Consider the following 17,262-nt stretch of genomic DNA (forward strand, 5'->3'; position numbering starts at 1 on the left):
CCCAAAGATGCCCAACCACTTAACCATGAGCCTACCACCTGAATGCAATCAGTCATACCCCCTACCCCCCCACCCACCCTAATCACTGAGCGCGATAATGAGCCAATCAGCATTTCCAATTAAATCAATACTAAACTAATTGAGCTAATGATCCCATCGATGCTGCGGTACATGGTTTCCTCTGGCTCTCTGGTAGAGAACGCTCTCTGCCACCTGCTGCTCCTCATTCCACGGAGCACCCCCTTCCAAAACACACATGCAACATATACCCCGGGAACTCAAAACATCCAAAACATCCACAACATGGCTGCTTTAATCCATCCAGATGTCACGTTCCTGTGTTCAAGATAAAGAGGTCCCCAGGCAGCCAGCCAGCATGCCCTTCCCAAGCCCTCCAGTCCAGGACTGGGCCCAGGAGAAGCCATGCAGTGACAGAGACACCTCAGAGTCTGCCGTCTGTTAGTTACCACAGCACACTGGGTCTGACTGGGACACCAGCAGCTTTGGTGTTGTACAAGACAGAGTACAGTGTGGTAGAGTAGAGTATGGTAGAGTAGAGTATGATAAAGTAGAGGACATCAGGGGCTTGTAGAGTAGAGCAGCTACACCAGCTCATCCCAGGGTTAGTGTTGCCAGGCTGTTTCCAGAGGATGGCAGACATACCGCAGCACTGAGACCTACCCGCGCTGCTCAGCCTGCAGCATGGTGGGATGGCCCAGAACACTGCTGACCTGGGGGGGGGGAGGGGGGTGGGGATGGGGGGGAGGTTGAGGGTGAGGTGAGCCTCGGGGACGGGGGTGAGGTGAGGTTTGGGGATGAGGGTGAGGATGAGGTGAGGATAGGGGCTGAGGCGAGGCTTGGGGATGAGGATGATGGTGAGGTGAGGATAGGGGCTGAGGCGAGGCTTGGGGATGAGGGTGATGGTGAGGATGAGGTGAGGTTTGGGGATGAGGGTGATGGTGAGGTGAGGATAGGGGCTGAGGCGAGGCTTGGGGATGAGGGTGATGGTGAGGATGAGGTGAGGTTTGGGGATGAGGGTGATGGTGAGGATGAGGTGAGGTTTGGGGATGAGGGTGATGGTGAGGATGAGGTGAGGTTTGGGGATGAGGGTGAGAATGAGGTGAGGTTTGGGGATGAGGGTGATGGTGAGGATGAGGTGAGGTTTGGGGATGAGGGTGAGAATGAGGTGAGGTTTGGGGATGAGGGTGATGGTGAGGATGAGGTGAGGATAGGGGGTGAGGGTGATGGTGAGGTGAGGATAGGGGGTGAGGGTGAGGTGAGGCTTGTGGATGAGGGTGAGGATTAGGAGAGGTCTGGGGATGGGAGTGAGGGTGAGCTGAACTTTTGGGATGGGGGTGAGGTGAAGTTTGGGGATGGAGATGAGGATGAGGCGAGGTTTGGGGACGAGGGTGAGGATGAGGTGAAGTTTGGGAATGAGGTGAGCTTTGATGATGGGCGTGAGGATGAGGTGAGGTTTGGGGGTGAGGGGAGTGTTGGGGGTGGGGGTGAAGATGAGGTGAAGTCTGGGGACGGGAGTGAGGATGAGGTGAGGTCTGGGAATGGGGGTGAGGGGGGGTTTGGGGGTGAGGATGAGGGGAGGTCTGGGGATGGGGGTGAGGATGGGGATGGGAAGGGTGAGGAGAAGGAGAGAGAGGAGGGCGCGGCCCAGGCCAGGACGGGCCATGGAAGGCGGGGGAGCGCGCGTACGGAGGCCTGGAAGGACGGATGGAGAAAACATCCTCTTTGGTATTTCTCCACACCCACATCGAGATGAGGAAACATACATTTGGTGGCCTAAAGTGTGGTCACGTGGGACAAACTGCTGAGAAAATAGGTGTGGTGCACAGCAGAATAACAATGTTTGTGAGTGAGGCTTGTTGAAAATGTAAGCTCGGCCACTCGGAGACCCAGAGCCCCCATCTGGACTCACCTTCCCTGGGCAGAGCTGGCCGCCTGCATGGCGTTGGGGCCAGCCTCGTGCGACTTGCGGCTGGCGTTGGGCGCAGGTGGACCCATGCCCTGACCGGCGGGCTGCGGCATACTGGGGGAGGTGGGGGCCATGGTGTTGGTGCCCCCTGGGTACGGGCGTCCACCGGGCCCCGGCCCCAGGCCTCGCCCGGCAGGCATAGACCCGCAAGGCTGCCCGGGACCCTGGCCGTGCATGGGGCTGCTGGCGTTCATGCCTAGGCTGTTGCCCATGCCAGGGCCAGGCCCACTGTAGCTGGCACTGGGGGCCCCGCCGTAGTTAGGGGGCCTGGGGTAGTTACCTGGAGACAGAAAGATGGGAATCTTCTAAGCAACAACTTGAAAGAGGCATTGCTCTGTATGCATGGGTGGCTTTGCAAAACTTCTTCCAGAGACAGAGGTATGAGAGCGTCAGAGCCATTGATCGCTGTTTCTTCAAGACCAACCATACCAGCACCACACATTACTGAGAAGTTGTCTAGTCAGGAGAAGTACCCAAGCCTGCTAGGCCTTCACAGGCAGACAAATCACAAAGTCAGGAGTCAGGAATAGAAGGGACGCTTCTCCTCCGAGCTCTCATGGCGTCTCCAGAGGATGTGATGTGTAACAGGAACTGCAGCAGCTCTGCCAACCACCACTTTACGCACAATTAGGACTGTGATTCCCAGCCTGCCTTGTTCCAGCTGCTGTGTGTGAGATGTGAACAGCAAGGAGCGCTGCCTCATGTTACACCACCCCTCCCTCGGGGGAGTCCCTCCTGCCCCGGCACGCTCTGTTCCTCCTCCCTCACAGAGGAGCCGATTTCACAAGAAGGAAGGAAGGGGGGAACACACTTCTGATGTGGGGAAAAAGAGCTCCAATAATACATGAACCGGTTGTGAGAGAGAGGTGTGTGTGTGTGACTGTGTGTGTGTGGTGGGGGGGCTCTATTCCCAAACAAAGATGGACAGAAAGGGAGAGAGAGAGAGGTTTTCTGCTGGAGAAAGGCCAATTATATGGAAATTCACTAGCACTCGCAGGCCCACTGTGAAGTTCTGACCCGTAGCTGGGATAATCCCAGAATTCCCCTGGAGCGCAGTTTGAAACATGGATGTGACACACAGCCCCCTCCCCAGTCATCCAGTCCCAGCCAGGCTCTCTGTAGACTTATTACAAAAGTCTGCTGCCCCCTGACGGGTAAAGCCGGCCTCCATCACGCCGTTAAGACACGGTATGGGCTTCTGACAACGACAGCAGAGCGGCGCGACGGCTCTGAAGGATACCAATGTTGAGACAACAGACATCAAACCTTCCCTAATGGCTCCGTACAGCCAGCCCCATTCATCCGAGCCAGATCGAGGCCATGACCAGAAGGTTCTGCACTGGAGCGAGCAGCCGGCTAGTACCAGAGTATGGCCAGGCTCCAACACACACACACATTCTCTTCAGCCTCACGAAAAAAAAGTACAAGCTCCAATCAACCCTCATCACATTTTCCACACGTCTTCCTCCTCCTCCAGCGGCTGCCCACCGTGTGCGGGGCAGGGATGCCCTTCGTGCCGGGCCCCGGGGTCTGTACCGGGGCAGCGGGGCGGCCGGGAGGATTCAGCAGCCTGGGGGAATGAGGAGGGGCGGACGACGGTAGGAAAACACACAACATGCGGAGCGCAGCCTAGCATTCAGCATACAGCCACGCCAGATCACACAGGATGGATTACCATAATGATCTCATGTGTGTGTGTGTGTGTGTGTGTGTGTGTGTGTGTGTGTGTGTGAGAGCCACTCTCCATGTGAGTGCACACACGTGGGCACGTGCATGAGCGGGCGCACACACACAGGGTTGGTTTTCATCCTCAGCTGAAACAACACCAGAGATTGATGAATTGAGCACGCCAGGCTTTCATCTTGTCAGCTGAAAGGGGGGCTGGGGGGGGGGCTGGGGGGCTGGGGGCTGGCTGGGGGGGGCTGGCGCGCAGCACGACGTCTGCAGCTCAAACTCTGCGCGAGACGACTCAACCCCAGAGAAAGTCTGGGCCCGCAACAGTCAAACCCTCTGACAACAAACACACTTTGAAAAATTACGCTGAAGACTGGCACTGAGCTGGTTGATCTATCAAGTCCCAGAGGGGGTGTGTGTGTGTGTACCTGGGGGGCCGTACTGCCCAGACTGAGGCCCGTAGGTAGGGGCCCCCTGCTGGTAGGAGCCATGCTGCACTGACCCCCCAGCAGGAGGGTGAGGAGCCATGGGGGGGGCAGACTGCTGGCTTCCAAACTGGGGGCCTGGGGCATTCCTCTGCAGGGCAGGTGGGAACCCTGGAGGACACACACACACACACACACACACATCTTAGTTTCTAGAAAGTTTGAGAGACATTGAGTACGTCTCTGATCATAACTTGTAGCCAGTCAGTTGAACTGAAGAAAAACTACTTGATGTAAACTACAGCAATTACAGTTAGCACAGGCATTTAAAATAGGCAGTGTCCTCCAGAACTGATCATGTTAGGCAAAGAAAAGGGTCTAAAAAAGGTCTGAAATGGAAGCATTACATTTCCCTCTTCCCACAAAATAGATGTCTTTAATGATGAATCTCTTCCTTTTTAATACTGTGAGTGTGAAGGTCAAAAGGAACAAATAGCTGCTCAGATTTCTTTTAGGATTTTGATGGCCATTACCGTAAATGGTAACTATGATCCCCTTTTATCCTCAAAGAGAGACAGAGAGACAGAGAGAGAGACAGAGAGAGAGAGAGACAGAGAAAGAGAGAGAGACAGAGAAAGAGAGAGAGAGATCGAGGGACTTGTGTGGATTACCCAAGAGGTGCTTTGGTTTGGATTCTAGGTCACACCTACGTCCCGTAAGAGCGCTGGAGAACAGGGTGGTTGGCCCGCCATAGAAAACAGTGTGACTGGTCTTGGGCTGAGGTCACCACCTGCTACTGAGACACTTACTGGCAGGCCTGGTCAGCCTGCCAGACTCAGACAGAGCTCATCTGGGGAGTACAGAGCTGCAGGGTGGGGCCCTGTGCCGACAGGGCCAGGGGGGCACAGAGAATGGAGTCTGCTGCAAAGCCAACTTGATTGAAATGATTTTAGAAATCGTTTCAATTCAATGGGTGGTTTTGTCTGGTAAAACCAACAGCGACAAGCTGTTTCCATCAATGCAAACCCCACCGACAGCAGAGGGAACACTCAACATGACATTCAAAGTAACAAAGGATTTTCAAATAGCATTTCAACCAGCGACCAACACATAACCCATTACAAGGCTCTGAGCAGAACTGAGAATCCTCTGACTCACACAGGACCATCAGGGCTTGGGTCCGTCATCAGTTTCCTGCTACGTCCAATGAAGAACATGACGGGGTCAGAGAGCATACAGAGGATTGAGTCTGGACTTCCTAAGTTCAGACTCACGGGTTACTGGCAGTCAAACTAGGATGGTGTGACCGGACAGGGGGGGTGGGGGATGTCATGGAGGGGTGGAGCCTCACCTCTCTCCTGGGACATGGGCGACCGGCTCAGGGTGGACTGGGAGCCCACGTCTGACACGCTCCCGTGGGGCTGCGGCGCCATCTGGCTGCCTGGAGGGACGCAGGACAGAAAGACGTGAGGGGGAACGAATGTTCAAGCAAAACACACACACACAAACAGTTAAGACTATCCCCTCCACCCACACACACAAACAGAGGAAAGAATAATTGTTCCACACAAAAACAGCGTCACCCAGTGACAGTTACTTAGCTGTCCTATGGCGTAGCCAGCTACAGTAAGTCCCTGTGTGTCTTAGTCTACTGCTTGTAACGAGCACTTACAAGGGGCAAGGATGGACAGTGTGTGTGTGTGTGTGTGTCGGGGGGGGAGTATATGCATGCTGTTCCCGTGGCGATACGGCAGAGATCACAGGTCATCAGTGCTGGTGCTCTAATGGCTGGTGGTTCTATCAGTAGGGGTTAGACTGGGCCTCCCGCAAACCTCGTTATCAACACCAGGAATGGCTCAGAGGAAAATCCCCATAGCTTCGGATGCATACAGACAAAAAAATGAAAAAAGAAGAAATTCTACCAACTAGCCCTCATGTCAAACTGGGGAGGCCAACAATGTTCTGCTCTGTGGGATAGTAATTGTGTTAAAAGTGACTCCAAACTGCTAACATAGTTTAGAAACTATTTTAATGACTGAGGCCTTTGTCTCGGGGCTGTACCGGAGCTCCTCCCTTGACCCAGCTGCCTGGCTGGAAGGAACAGAACTGTGTCCCCCACTGTGACCAGCTACTAGACAGACAAGAACACACTGCTCCAGAATGAACCTTCTCATAATGAGAGAAAAGGCATATTTTGCTCCACCGCTGTAGCGGCCATGGGGGTAGATCGTCTGTGCATATCGTCCAAGGGTGGACTGTGGAGCCGTCTGAAACACGACTCTCAAAAATAGGCTGGTTGAAATCGAGCTCAATCAAAACTACTCTGAAAAACAAGTTGGCTAAAATACAGCAAAATAACACAGTGCTCCTTATCCCATTTGAAGTGAATATGTGTCTGTCTGTCTGTCTATCTGTCTGTGGGTGTGTGTGTGTGTCTGTGTGTGTGTCTGTCTGTGTGGCTCCATACCTGGGACACTGGCGGGTGATATGGGTCCGGAGCGTGATTGGCTGGAGCCGACAGGGGAGCCGACCGGGGAGGGGGAGGGGCCGCTGCGTAACCCGGGGAGCCGTGGCGACACGTGGGGCGAGAAGGGCGACTGGGCGGGGTTACTCTGCTCGCCCTGGCTGCTGGTGGAGCCCGAGGCGCTGACGGCCGAGCTGATGGCCACCTCCGTCCCCGTGGGCAGGTCGTCGATGGAACCAGACAGGTCCTGGGAGGAGAGGGAGAGAGACAGGGAGGGAGGGAGGGAGGTCAGGAGACACGGAGGCCAAAGGCCCCAAAGAAAGCAGGGACCCAGCCAGATGAACACTAGCCACTTTGCCAGAAGCAAACATGGACACGTTCCTTTACCAACAGGTAGTTAAACTGTTGGAGAGCTGCCTCATGACCTGACATCTATGCCATTCGCTAGTAGGGATGGACATGAGAACGGTGGAAATGGGTTTGGAGTCCAGCAAGGCTTGGTTCAGTTGAAGCCAAGCCCAAACCGACAGCAAAATGGAAACTATTTCCCCAGTCAGGCTCTGTAGCCGCCTCTTTCTGTCTGTACCACCAGCGCCCGGGCAACCAGAGAGGAACGTGACCACGGTAACCATTCATCATCTACTTACATGTTGAGAACAAAATGGCACAGAAGCACCTCTCTGGGCGCTTGGGCACATTTCACAGATGAAACCCAGAAGAGAGCAATGGCAACAGCCTTAATTGCCAAATTGCGAGTCTCGCCAACAAGTGTTTCCTGGTGCCAAGGAATGTCTCTCCAACATGGCACGAGACCAAGACATTTGCCTCTCTCCCAGATTTGCAGTGGAAAATGGGAACTGCTAAGTCTTGGCATGGCCATCTGACCTGCAACCTGTCATTATGACACTTAAGCAGTTACTGAGGTGATTCCAGTGGACAACACACACAGGCAATTTGTACTCCCATCAGTATTTAACATAACAGTGTTAGTCCTTTCTCCTCTGAAACCCTTACACAATCTGCAATGTCTGCTTGTTACTCTAAAAACAGTGCATTCATTTCACCCTTTGAAAGGCATTGGAGGGCCACTTAAACCTTTAGCATATTTGCTGAGAGTCATGCTGCCTGCATGATTTATGATCATAATTATTCAGATTCGTTAGAGCTCTGCCTTCCTAAATTGATGAATATAATTATTCAGCTTCATTGGTCATTCAGCAACCCCCCTCCCCCCACCTCTACTCCACTCTGCAGTGGAAAAGAGGAAGAGAAAAGGAATGAGTGCAGACGGGGCTGTCCTTCAGCAGTGTCTCTCTCTCTGTTTCTCTCTGTCCCCTTCTCTCTATCTTTCTCCCTCTCGATCTCTCTGTTTCTCTCTGTCCCCCTCTCTCTCTGTCCAACTCTCTCTCCCTCCCTCTCTATCTCTGTTTCTCTCTGTCCCTCTCCCTCTCTCCATTATCCCCCTCTCCTCTCGTCCGTGCACGGGTCACATAACTCCCTCCAGCAGCAGGAGTAGACAGCTTCTGCCTAGCTGGTTGGCTGTTTAGCTGGCTGGCTGTTTAGCTGGCCGGCTATTTAGCTGGCTGGCTGGATGATAGTGTCGTGCACTCAGCCTTCATCATTCCTCCTGACAGCCTCCCCCATCAGCTCGGGCCAATTAAAACACAGAAGAATAATCATGTCGTAATTGGGGAGATAGGCGTTGCTCCGTTGCCTTGCATATCAGCCTCCCGCCGCAGCCAATCAGCAGCGGCGCACAGACGGCCCTCCCCCCTTCGCTGTATATGTAGCGCCCTTGACTCCATTTCAATAAAAACACGTACATCCAGCTGCTAAAGACATCCGTGATTGGTCGTGGATGATTTCTCTGCCTCAACAATCCATGAGGTGTACAACAACACACCTTGGAGAGGCGGTCAGCGCTCTGCGGTCAGCGCTCTAGTCAGCGCTCTGCGGTCAGCTCTCTGCGGTCAGCTCTGTAGTCAGCGCTCTGTAGTCAGCGCTCTGCGGTCAGCTCTCTGCGGTCAGCTCTGTAGTCAGCGCTCTGCGGTCAGCGCTCTGCGGTCAGCTCTCTGCGGTCAGCTCTCTGCTCAGTGCTCTAGTCAGCGCTCTGCGGTCAGCGCTCTGCGGTCAGCACTCTGCGGTCAGCACTCTAGTCAGCGCTCTGCGGTCAGCTCTCTGGTCAGTGCTCTAGTCAGCGCTCTGCGGTCAGCGCTCTGCGGTCAGCTCTCTGCGGTCAGCTCTGTAGTCAGCGCTCTGCGGTCAGCGCTCTGCGGTCAGCACTCTGGTCAGCGCTCTGCGGTCAGCTCTCTGCGGTCAGCGCTATAGTCAGTGCTCTGCGGTCAGCTCTCTGGTCAGTGCTCTAGTCAGCCCTCTGCGGTCAGCGCACTGCGGTCAGCGCTCTGCGGTCAGCGCTCTGTTCGCCAGTTGGGAAAACTCTATCGAACTGAATGTAAAACAGACAGGACAACCTTTCCCTCTCTACCTCCCTCCTTCATTCTCTACCTCCCTCCCTCCAACTCCGAGTTAGCCTGTGATGTAGCAGGACTGCGGGGAGCAACGTTTGGTGTGGAGGAGAACATGCACAGCTCTGGACCATGCTGGACACTCTCACTCTGAACAACCAGCACAGACATGAGCACCAAGAAGCTTCACACAAGACGTTTGATTGGCTGTGAGAACGCAAGCAACAAGCCCAGTTTCCCTTCTTCCCTCAGGTCGGCCATCTCGATCACATTCCTAAACTTCAGATGAACAACCCCCCAAAGTCTTCAGGGAGCCTGAGCCCTGAGCCTCCATCTCTCCCCCATCACCAGTGTGTCTCTCTGGGCCCTGAGCCTCCATCTCTCCCCCATCACCAGTGTGTCTCTCTGGGCCCTGAGCCTCCATCTCTCCCCCATCACCAGTGTGTCTCTCTGCCCCCCCCCACCCCCCCACTGTGAAAGCTGACAATCGGAGAGAGAGCTGTTGTCCTGGCGGTTTGATAAGGGGCTTCGGGAGACAGCAGGAACGTGCTCCTCAGCAGAGGGATGGAGAGGGGATTAGACAGACCTGAGGACAAAGTGGGGGCTGAAGTGTGTGTGTGTGTGCGCGCGTGTGTGGGGGGGCACTAGGACTGAAGAGGCACGACTACGCCGTGTTTGGGATGAGGGAAGGGCTCCTCCCATAAGGACACGTCAAGACCAACAGGATGGCGTGTATCCAGTGTTTGGATTCCTGTGAATTCAACTGAGGATGACACTGAAGACTAACGTGTGTGTGTGTGTGTGTATGGACTGACAGCTGCCTGAGCTGGGATCCATATGAGAGGACCAGATTACTATTCCTCCATCTGGCCCCACTGTGATTGATGGAAGCATTTGTTAGCATTGTGTGTGTGTGTGTGTGTGTGTGTCAGGTTTGCTGGGGTAGGAAGCTCTACTAGCAACCCCGCTTTGAACACAAACCCCACTAGCACTACAAAGCAGAGAGACAGGCAGGGAGGAAGAGCGAGGAAAAATAGCAGACTCAGGCACTGGCATAGAATGGTAATGAGATCCTTTGTGTGTGTCTGTGTGTGTGTGTGTCTTATTGTTTCTGTGATGAGAACACACGAGAGAGAGAGAGGTGAAGGTTCTTCATCAGTTTTCTGCATACTGGAACCTACTAGAATGCATACAGGCAAGCTAGTTCTCAGACACTCTCGCTCTGGCTGAAATTACCTCAGCGGAACAGAAGAAAGACCATGCCCACCAGTCCAGAGGCCTGTGTTCAGAGGCCTGTGTCCAGAGGGCTGTGTCCAGAGGCCTGTGTCCAGAGGGCTGTGTCCAGAAGCCTGTGTTCAGAGGGCTGTGTTCATAGGCCTGTGTCCAGAGGCCTGTGTTCAGAGGCCTGTGTCCAGAGGCCTGTGTCCAGAGGCCTGTGTCCAGAGGGCTGTGTCCAGAGGGCTGTGTTCAGAGGCCTGTGTCCAGAGGCCTGTGTTTAGAGGCCTGTGTCCAGAGGCCTGTGTCCAGAGGGCTGTGTCCAGAGGGCTGTGTTCAGAGGCCTGTGTCCAGAGGCCTGTGTTCAGAGGCCTGTGTCCAGAGGGCTGTGTCCAGAGGGCAGGTCTAGAGTCCAGCCACAGCCTCGCTGTCCACCTCCTCTCTGCCCAGCTGACATCCTGTCACACACAACCGCCCCTCAGCCCAACGGTACACGCAACGAAGGGGATCGCTCTCGTGCCATCCCCGCACGGCGCACACACACACATACTTGTCTCCCGTGGTTTCGGAGCACCCTCACGCCCAATTAGATATTGATGGCATATGGAGCCTTGTGTTGTGTTTGATGTCCCTGTTTCAGACAGCGCCCAACGGCATGGTGTGGTGTGCCTGTGTGTGTGTGTGTGGAGGTATTGCTTCTCTCAGCAGGTGACCTGTCTGAGCCAATCAAACCATGACGGGCTGTCCTGCTGCCTGGAGCCAACACGTTCTGGGGACATGCTCAGCCAATCACAACTGAGGAAATGAGATGACATCATCTTTAGAGCCACTGCAAATATGAACATGAATGTGGGTGGAGGGGGGGCTTTGACAGGCATGGTAGATGACAATACAATAGCCCTAACCAATCCCAAATAATCACTCATCTTTACAGAGAAGCAGCATTTACACCGCAATCATGAACAGCCTTGGTCCCATGCAGCGCTGGAGATAATTGGACCTTAATGACGGGCTGTAAGATCCAGTGTGGAACGAGGACAGTAATCTCAGAATGATTTCTCTGAGGATTGTGTGCGTGATTGAGAGCCAGCACGTGTGTGGAAGCAACAACCAAATATAGCCGTGCAGTATCATTAAAACAATATATTCAGCACTGGGCTTGTGTGCTGCGGGACATGCTTCGTTTGGGGGTGGGGGGAAGATTCATTCTAATCTAGAACAAAGGAAGGAACGGAAAGCGAGAGAAAATAAATGAAACACACCAAAACATTTGGGACCTGTCCAAGACCTTCATTATCTTTGATGTAGACGAGGAGAAAAAAAGAAAGAAAGAAGGCGTAATTAAGCCAGTCTAATTGCCTTCTCCGCTTCCACTCTTTCCCTGTCTTGCTCCAGCTAATCAATAAGCACGGGACAGAGAGAGAGAGACAGACCGAGAGAGAGACAGAGAGAGAGACAGAGAGAGAGAGACCGAGAGAGAGACAGACAGAGAGACAGACCGAGAGACAGAGAGAGAGACAGAGAGACAGACAGAGACAGAGACAGGAGCAATGGGGTCCACGGACGCCCCCACTTCCTGGCTGATCCCATCACCCCTCAGCCTCTCTGGAGCTGGCCCGTCGCCAACTGGCGCCTTTGTCTGCCGCCTTGGTAACCGCACAAGCGCCAGCCTGGTGATAGGCAGAGGCATTGATTGGCTGCATTTCTGTCCTCGGCACGTCCAATTCTTCTAGTTACGTCTAGACGGCATATGTCCCCTACACTGGGCCTTATCGAGGCACACCCCTACATCCAGATAAACAGACACACAGCAGCACGATGAAGAGACCTGCCTTTTGTGTGATCGTCTGACCCGTTCTCTGCTTGGAGCTGTGGCCAAAACAACAACCCAAGGAACCCAACAGGTGCCAACTGTGGCTGAACCAGGAAGTCCTCTCTTCATACCTCCACATCAGTTATCAGTTATCCTCTCATCTCTTGGCGTGCCGAGCAGGCCCTGCCCCACCCCACGGTTTCACTGGGGTGTGTTTGAAGGAAAGCATCCGGATTGAACCCGAACTAAGACAAGCTCGCTGGCAGGCGCTTTGTTCCAAGTTCTCTCTCTCTCTCTTTGTCGTGGTGAGGAAACAGAGAGGTGGGAGATAAAGAGATGGGGGGGGGGGGGGGGGGGGGGGGGGGGGGGGGCAGAGGGCACACTTCACCTCGAGAGCGTCGCTCTGAAAGAGTGAGACACGGCTCCTTGCACGCTTTGAAATGGAAACTAAAGTCTCAGGTGATACTGAGGGGGGGGGGGGGGCGGGAGAGGGGGATGAGGGGGGGAGAGAGAGAGAGATGAGAGAGAGAAGGAAAGCTCTATAATAAAAGAGAAATTGATGGGTGAGTGGTGGAAGGGGAGGGAGTGGGAGCGACGGCGTGGGAGCACCTGTCTGTGGCCCGCTAATGGGATCAGAGCACTCATCTACCGTAACCTGGGGAGCGGGATGGGGGAGGTCCCGTAGCGACGGCTCATTCGCCAACTCACCTGTCCGTCAGACCACAGGAAAGCTGTGTTCATATGCGAGCGTTTACATCAAATGAAAATGAATATAAAATCCAGAGGCGTTTGGCAGGGCTGTACCAGCAGGGCCCATCCAGGGGTTAATGAACACTGTCAGTCAATAGCAGACACTGAAATGACTTTACCTTGACTAGTGTCCATGTGTTTCATCTGACGCTGCACAGGGAATGCTGATGATGTGAAAATCATGAAAGGGGGGGGGGGAGCATTCTGCCTCATCTGACTCTCTAAGTAGGCTTGCATATGCGCGGGCACACACACGCACAGCCCCGTGCATGCATGGTCCCATCAGTGCTGTGGTGGGTAGGATGGGCTGTTGATGAGCTGAGCTCCCAGTAGAAGCAGTACAGGACACAGCACAGCAACACAGAGGGAAAGAGAGGAGGAGAGGAAGGAGAGAAGAGGAAGGACAGAAGAGGAGGCGAAGGAGGAGAGGAAGGAGAGGAGGCGAAGGAGGAGAGGAAGGAGAGGAAAGGAAGGAGAGGCACTGCGCTGAAGCTTCCATCCCCTCTGCCCCTGGGGCCCGAGCCAGCCAATGGCAGCGCGGCGGCCCATCCCCCCCACCGCCCCTTGCCAACAGCTCAGCCAACCGGCTCTGGTTCTGACTGCCTCGGCAGCGCACACCCCCGGCCCTCTCCCTCCTCTCCCCTCTCGTTCGTGTTCCATCCCCCCCTTGTGCGCATTCTAATTATAGAGAGTGAGCCGCAGCGCGCAGAGGGAGAGGGAGCTGAATCAAAAGAGCGAGGGAGAAGGAGAGGAGAACTGAGAGGAAGGGTACGGGGACGAGGGGGGGGGGGGTGAGGGGGGGGGGGTTGTCTACATTCACAGGATGCAGATCAGCCTCTGGGGCTGAGGATAAACAACACTGCTTTCAGCCTGCAAGTAAATTAGAATGCTGTGTGTGTGTGTGTGTGTGTCAGCTCAGGGGTAGCAGAGAGGGAGGGAGAAGCAGGCTTCAACGTCAGTGTGTCAGGCCGGACGTGTCTGTTTCACTGCAGCTGTGCTCTCTGAGGCAGGCAAGCCCCCGCTCTCCCCCTCTCACTCGCTACCATATACTGCCCCCATATCAAAGCCCAGGCACATGGGGAAGGACAGGCGGAGAGAGAGGGGGGGGGGGGGGGGCAAAACAGAGAAGAAAAGGATAGCAACATGGGAGGAGAGAGACAGAAAAGAGAGAGACAGAAAGAGACAGAGAAAAAAGAGAAGAGGAAAACAACTAGGGAGCCGAGAGAGAGCAGGCGTATGCGTGCGTGTTTGTACGGAGTAAGGGAACAGCAGAACAGACAAAAGGCGGAGAGGGGGGAGGGAGATGGGAGAAGCTGGTTGTTTTAGAGGATGTACTGAAAACCACCATAGAGAGGCAAACGAGGAAAGCAAGAGAGCGAGAGAGTGAGTGAGAAGGAGAGAGCGGAGGCAAAAGCATCAGAGAAAAGCAGGCTTTTTGCCGAATCTCTCCTACACTGTAATCTTTCAAAACTCTGCAGCCTGCCTATTGCGTTGCTGGTTTATTTATCGCAGTGCGTTCTCTGCCTCAGAAACGAGTCCTGGGCTCTCATCCCCCTCTAGGCCTTTTAATCATCTTCTGCCTCCTATTCTCCTCTCTCCATCTCTCGCACTCCTCCATCTGCCTCCCTCCTTCGCAGGCTGGGCCTTTGAGCTCTCGTCTCCTCTCCCTGAAGTCAACATTAGTCTGTTCAATTGTTTTGTTATTTAAATATTTTCTCTTTCTTTAACCTATCCCTTTCACAGTAAAAAGAGCTCTGGAAGTAGATAGAGAACAGGGTTATGGGATGGCAGGGAGGCTTGGGTAAATAAACACACACATCAAGAACAGCCTGCCTAGGGCCGAGACAGTCACAGGGAGCGTGTGTGCCTTGACCCCGGGGACCGGGGGAAATGGAAGCAAATTCAAATCTTCTCTTCAGCACTTTCGTACCCTCCATCCCTCTCTCCGTCGAATACACACACACACACAAACCCCCAATCTGTGTACATTCTCCAGCCTGATGTGGCTGATGGCTGACAGGTAGGTTCCAGTGTGTGCGCTAGGTCTGTATGCCTCAACAGGAGAGAATTTTCATCCGCTTCATGAGCTGTGGCAGCCAACCTGTGTATGCAGAACCCACAATCCAGCCTAGCCCCACTCCAGCTGGGTTTAGCTGGCCTCGCCAGCCAGCCAGCCTGCCTCTCTCTCTCTCCCTTCCCCTCCTACCTTTTTTCTCCCTTCATTTCTCTCACCCCTTTTCACCCTGTCCTTCCTCACCCTACCCCCTCTCTCCTCCGCAGCTTAAACCTTGTTAGACCCTGGGAGAAAAGAGACCACAAAAAAAAAAGAGCGCCAATTACTTCTCGAAGGCTGGCCACATGTTTATTTTATCTCCCCTTAAAAAGACTCTGTGATTAAATAAATACGAGTGGGAGGAAGTACATTTCTAATTCCCTTTAATACAGCATGATGAAAAAGGAAGGGATGAAAAAAACCATGTTCTCTGAGGCGTGCAGGCCCCATCAAACACAGCCAGCTATTAACTCACGAGAGTCCACTACTCCACTCACACTTCCTTATTGTGTGTGTGTGTGTGTGAGGGCGGGCGGGGGGGGCACACTAGCCTAGCAGCGGAAGATGATACGGAGTACCTTCAACACAAGGTTAACTAAGAACATGCAAAGCTATTCCTCACTTGACAGCTTCTAATAAGTCAGTGTCTGATGGATCAGCCCCCCAGATGGATGGAGAATGATGGGGTCCATTGAGACACCTGGGCATTAACAGATGTGGGTCCAGGGCTATGGTTAGGGCTGTGTACAGGTCAGTAGAATGGGAAAATGTGTCCAAACTTTTGACTGGTACTGTATGTTCCTGTGGGTACAGGTCAGTAGGTATGTTCCTGTGGGTACAGGTCAGTAGGTATGTTACTGTGGGTGTAGGCAGGGCCGCCCATAAGGGGGGAAAGCTTTCTGGGGCCCCCAGCAGTGGTGGGGGGCCCAGCCGCGATGCCAGCAATAATCATGTTCATCTTAAGAAATTATAAACATTGAACTGAAATACTCACCATTACTTAAAAAAGCAAACATAAACATTGTATTGTTGCTTTAGTAAAATGTATGATTCATAATGAACCCCCCCCCTCCTAAACATTGTGTGAGTCGTTTTCTGTTTAGCGATGTCATTTATTGATCTAAGGTTAGGGTAATAATGTCAGAGTAGGCTACATTTCGTTGCTATGCCAGGACCTGTTCAGAAATCGGGATATCAGAAAAGAAAAGAGAAAAAAAGGAGAGCGCTAGCAAGGGCATTTGACCCCCAAATAAAAGTAATACATCTTTTTTTCCAGTCAACTCCGAAAGAAGCTCCCAGCCAGGCTGCAGAGACAAGCAGCAGTAGCCACGATGCTAGCCAAGAGGAAGTTAGTTAGAGCAAAGCTGACACTGAGAACGCATGTTCTGCATTGCTCTGAGGACATTCTGCACTGGAGAGGCTCAATCACAATACTTTCCATTGAGTGTGAAATGGCTAAACAAATTGACTTCAAATACATTATAAAAGACTTTGCATCCAGAAAGACAAGGAAGATGGCTGTATAATAGGCTAAGATAAAGGCAGGTAAATTGCATTTTATACTAGAAAATGTGGTGAGTGTAGCAGATGTCAGTGTGTCTGGCCCGGCGCCACACAACTTGTTAAGGCCTCTCAGTTATATTTATTAAACTTTATGTAGTTTTATGTATAAAAGATGTATTTGTTTTGCTATAATGTAGCTCCTATCACTGAGTAAGTCTCTCTAAGTTTACATATGTTTTATGTAGGAGAGAGAGAGCACACACGCGCATGCGTTAATAAGTAAAGACCTATTAGGGGGGGCCTATTCACTGGACCTTTTCAGGGGCCCAGCAATTTCTATGGGCGGCCCTGGGTGTAGGTCAGTAGGTATGTTCCTGTGGGTACAGGTCAGTAGGTATGTTCCTGTGGGTGTAGGTCAGTAGGTATGTTCCTGTGGGTGTAGGTCAGTAGGTATGTTCCTGTGGGTGTAGGTCAGTAGGTATGTTCCTGTGGGTGTAGGTCAGTAGGTATGTTCCTGTGGGTGTAGATCAGTAGGTATGTTCCTGTGGGTGTAGGTCAGTAGGTATGTTCCTGTGGGTGTAGGTCAGTAGGTATGTTCCTGTGGGTGTAGGTCAGTAGGTATGTTCCTGTGGGTGTAGATCAGTAGGTATGTTCCTGTGGGTGTAGGTCAGTAGGTATGTTCCTGTGGGTGTAGATCAGTAGGTATGTTCCTGTGGGTGTAGGTCAGTAGGTATGTTCCTGTGGGTGTAGATCAGTAGGTATGTTCCTGTGGGTGTAAGTCAGTAGGTATGTTCCTGTGGGTGTAGATCAGTAGGTATGTTACTGTGGGTGTAGATCAGTAGGTATGTTACTGTGGGTACAGGTCAGTATGTATGCTCCTGGGGGTACAGGTAAGTAAGTATGTTCCTGTGGG

At 53.1% G+C, this 17,262-nt stretch overlaps 1 protein-coding gene across 6 annotated transcripts in view; it reads right to left on the reverse strand.

Moving 5' to 3' along the window:
- arid1b (AT rich interactive domain 1B (SWI1-like)) overlaps positions 1 to 17,262 on the reverse strand; it is a 46,655-nt gene that overhangs the window by 11,646 nt on the left and 17,747 nt on the right. For 5 of the 6 annotated variants that reach the window (XM_047021925.1, XM_047021924.1, XM_047021928.1 and 2 more), the window contains exons 5-8: positions 6,554 to 6,797; positions 5,438 to 5,527; positions 4,090 to 4,257; positions 1,931 to 2,267 (exon numbers count right to left, since the gene is read on the reverse strand). In XM_047021925.1, the coding sequence (XP_046877881.1) occupies positions 1,931 to 2,267; positions 4,090 to 4,257; positions 5,438 to 5,527; positions 6,554 to 6,797 (839 nt within the window). The remainder of the gene's footprint in view (positions 1 to 1,930; positions 2,268 to 4,089; positions 4,258 to 5,437; positions 5,528 to 6,553; positions 6,798 to 17,262) is intronic. The other variant, XM_047021929.1, reaches the window with a different exon arrangement.

This window comes from Hypomesus transpacificus, chromosome 6, assembly GCF_021917145.1.
Source record: "Hypomesus transpacificus isolate Combined female chromosome 6, fHypTra1, whole genome shotgun sequence".
In the NCBI taxonomy this organism is placed as follows: Eukaryota; Metazoa; Chordata; class Actinopteri; order Osmeriformes; family Osmeridae; genus Hypomesus; species Hypomesus transpacificus.